The sequence below is a fragment of the Ammodytes marinus genome (assembly GCF_949987685.1).
Source record: "Ammodytes marinus genome assembly, chromosome: 2".
Lineage (NCBI taxonomy): Eukaryota > Metazoa > Chordata > Actinopteri > Uranoscopiformes > Ammodytidae > Ammodytes > Ammodytes marinus.
Window position 1 is genome coordinate 37381475 of NC_137231.1, and position 2500 is coordinate 37383974.

At 47.4% G+C, this 2500-nt stretch overlaps 1 protein-coding gene across 1 annotated transcript in view; it reads left to right on the forward strand.

Moving 5' to 3' along the window:
• The window catches only part of LOC307261700 (noelin-like), a gene marked incomplete at both ends in the record, with an annotated part of 9245 nt that overhangs the window by 1792 nt on the left and 4953 nt on the right, over window positions 1-2500 (forward strand). The window contains one exon of the mRNA XM_080042277.1: window positions 1357-1530. Within this exon, the coding sequence (XP_079898403.1) occupies window positions 1357-1530 (174 nt within the window). The remainder of the gene's footprint in view (window positions 1-1356; window positions 1531-2500) is intronic.

Below are 2500 nucleotides of genomic sequence, written 5' to 3' on the forward strand. Positions count from 1 at the left end.
GGAGTTCTGAGATAATATCCCCGTTATTCTCCGTACCACACAGGCCTAATGTTCATTCATTAATATTTCTAACTCTAGTGGGAGGAGCAGAGATTTTTTTTCTTTTCTTTTTTGAGAAGTGGAGAAGTGGGAGGATCAAGCATTTGTTTCTCCTGTTTCCATGGTGAATCATGTTATCAGCGATCCATTGACGATGGCTTTTACGCACATGCTCCACCCAGAGTGAACACGCTCAGAGTTGATAAACCCAACGCTGATCTACTGTTCTGAAACCCAAAACCCAGAGTTGCTCAGCTCTGAGTTGGTCAACTCAGAATGTGTTCACCCTGCTTCCTGAAACAGGCACTGACCCACTCCATTGAACTAACTGTTGTATAAAACAGTGTATATTTATAGAGTGCACATCAGACCCACAGACAGACGGACGGACAGACAGACCCACAGACAGACGGACAGACGGACAGACGGACAGACAGACAGACAGACAGACAGACAGACAGACAGACACATTTCGACATATTATCTTAAATCTGCCAAACTCTACCTGTAACTATTTTAATTAGGCTATATTGTACTTCCACCCATTTCATTTTAATTGCTGCCATTCTACATCGCTGTCTAAATGTTTCAATGTTTTGTCTCTGTCAGCTTGTTGTGTATTTGATGTGTTTACTTTGTACATTATGTTTGTGTTGTTGTTTTTGTTTGACTCCATTGTGAATGAGGCTCAGTGATCTCTGCAGTGTGAATAAAGGTTCAATGAATGTATTTACATATCGGGCGTCTGTGGTGAAGTGTGTAGGACGGTCGTCCACTGGGTTACAGGGTCGGTGGTTTGATTCCCCGTCTCCCCGCCACATGCCCTGGACAAATAATAATAATAATGGATTGGATTTATATAGCGCTTTTCAAGGCACCCAAAGCGCTTTACATGGTTCCACTCGTTCACACACAGTCATACCGGTTGGTAAACTACGATAGTAGCCACAGCTGCCCTGGGGCAGACTGACGGAAGTGTGGCTACCATTCAGCGCCTACAGCCCCTCAGACCACCACCTCAAACATACAGCAATCATACACATTCACGCCAGGCAAGGTGGGTGAAGTGTCTTGCCCAGGGACACAACAACCATGACACAGGTGGCCGGGCGGGGATCGAACCGGCAGCCCTAGGATCGTTGGCCAACCCACTTAACCACCTGAGCCACAGTCGCCCCAAAGAGACACTGCTATCAGTGAATGAATGTGTGTGTGAATGGGTGAATGTGTACAAAACAATGTAGAGCGCTTTGGGTCTGTGCAAAACGAGGGAAAAGCGCTGAAGTCTATTTACTGACTGATTGAACCCTGTTCCAGGTGGGCCCCTCTGCCCCGGGCGCGGGCTGGCAGGCGGGCTCGGCCCCGGGTGAAGGCTGGCAGGTGTACAGCTCGGCTCAGGACTCTCGCTGTGTGTGTACGGTGGTCGCGCCGCAGCAGACGGTTTGCTCCAGAGACGCTCGAACCAAGCAGCTACGCAGCCTGCTGGAGAAGGTGCACACACACACACACACACACACACACACACACACACACACACACACACACACACACACACACACACACACACACACACACACACACACAGCTACGCAGCCTGCTGGAGAAGGTGATGACATCACACCACTGGTTTAAGGGCCAGTGTGTAGAACGTATTGCTGTTGTTCAGAATTAGTGTATAATCTCCTTTTATATCTACATAGGAGCGGGGCGCTGAGGCCACCATGTTGCACCGCCATGTTTCTACAGTAGCACAGAACGGACAAACTTAACGGCCTTACACGTTTATATATATAGTGGGCGTCCTGGGGAAATGCACCTGTTGGAAGACCAAGAAGAATAAGTACTATAGAATAAATAACTAAATACATCTTCACCTCATCACTTGATATTGTGGAAAGACTTGAGGCAGTGGTGGATGATGCCATCTTTAGTAACTAGCTTCTTGTCCTTGAAGGCCACCGTAGCTTCTGTACATTCTCCACAAAGGGAAGGGGTTAGCAAGGGAGCGTTGACATCTACAATTTCACCACTAGATGAAGCTAAATACTCAGATATTCCACACTGTACCTTTGAAATAATACAAAGGACAATCATACCAGATAGGATCAGTATAAAGGTACAGTGTGCGTAGTAGCAGAAGCTTTAATCTATCCTGTGTGTGTGTGTGTGTGTGTGTGTGTCTCTGTCTGTGTGTGTGTGTGTGTGTGTGTGTGTGTGTGTGTGTGTGTGTGTGTGTGTGTGTGTGTGTGTGTATGTGTGTGTGTGTGTCTATGTCTGTCTGTTTGTCTGTCTGTTTGTCTGTCTGTGTCTGTCTGTGTGTGTGTGTGTCTCTCTCTGTCTGCCTGTGTGTCTGTCTCTGTGTGTGTGTGTGTGTGCCTGTCTGTCTGTCTGTGTGTGTGTGTGTGTGTGTGTGTGTGTCTCTGTCTCTCTCTGTCTGCCTGTGTGTGTGTGTCTCTGTCTG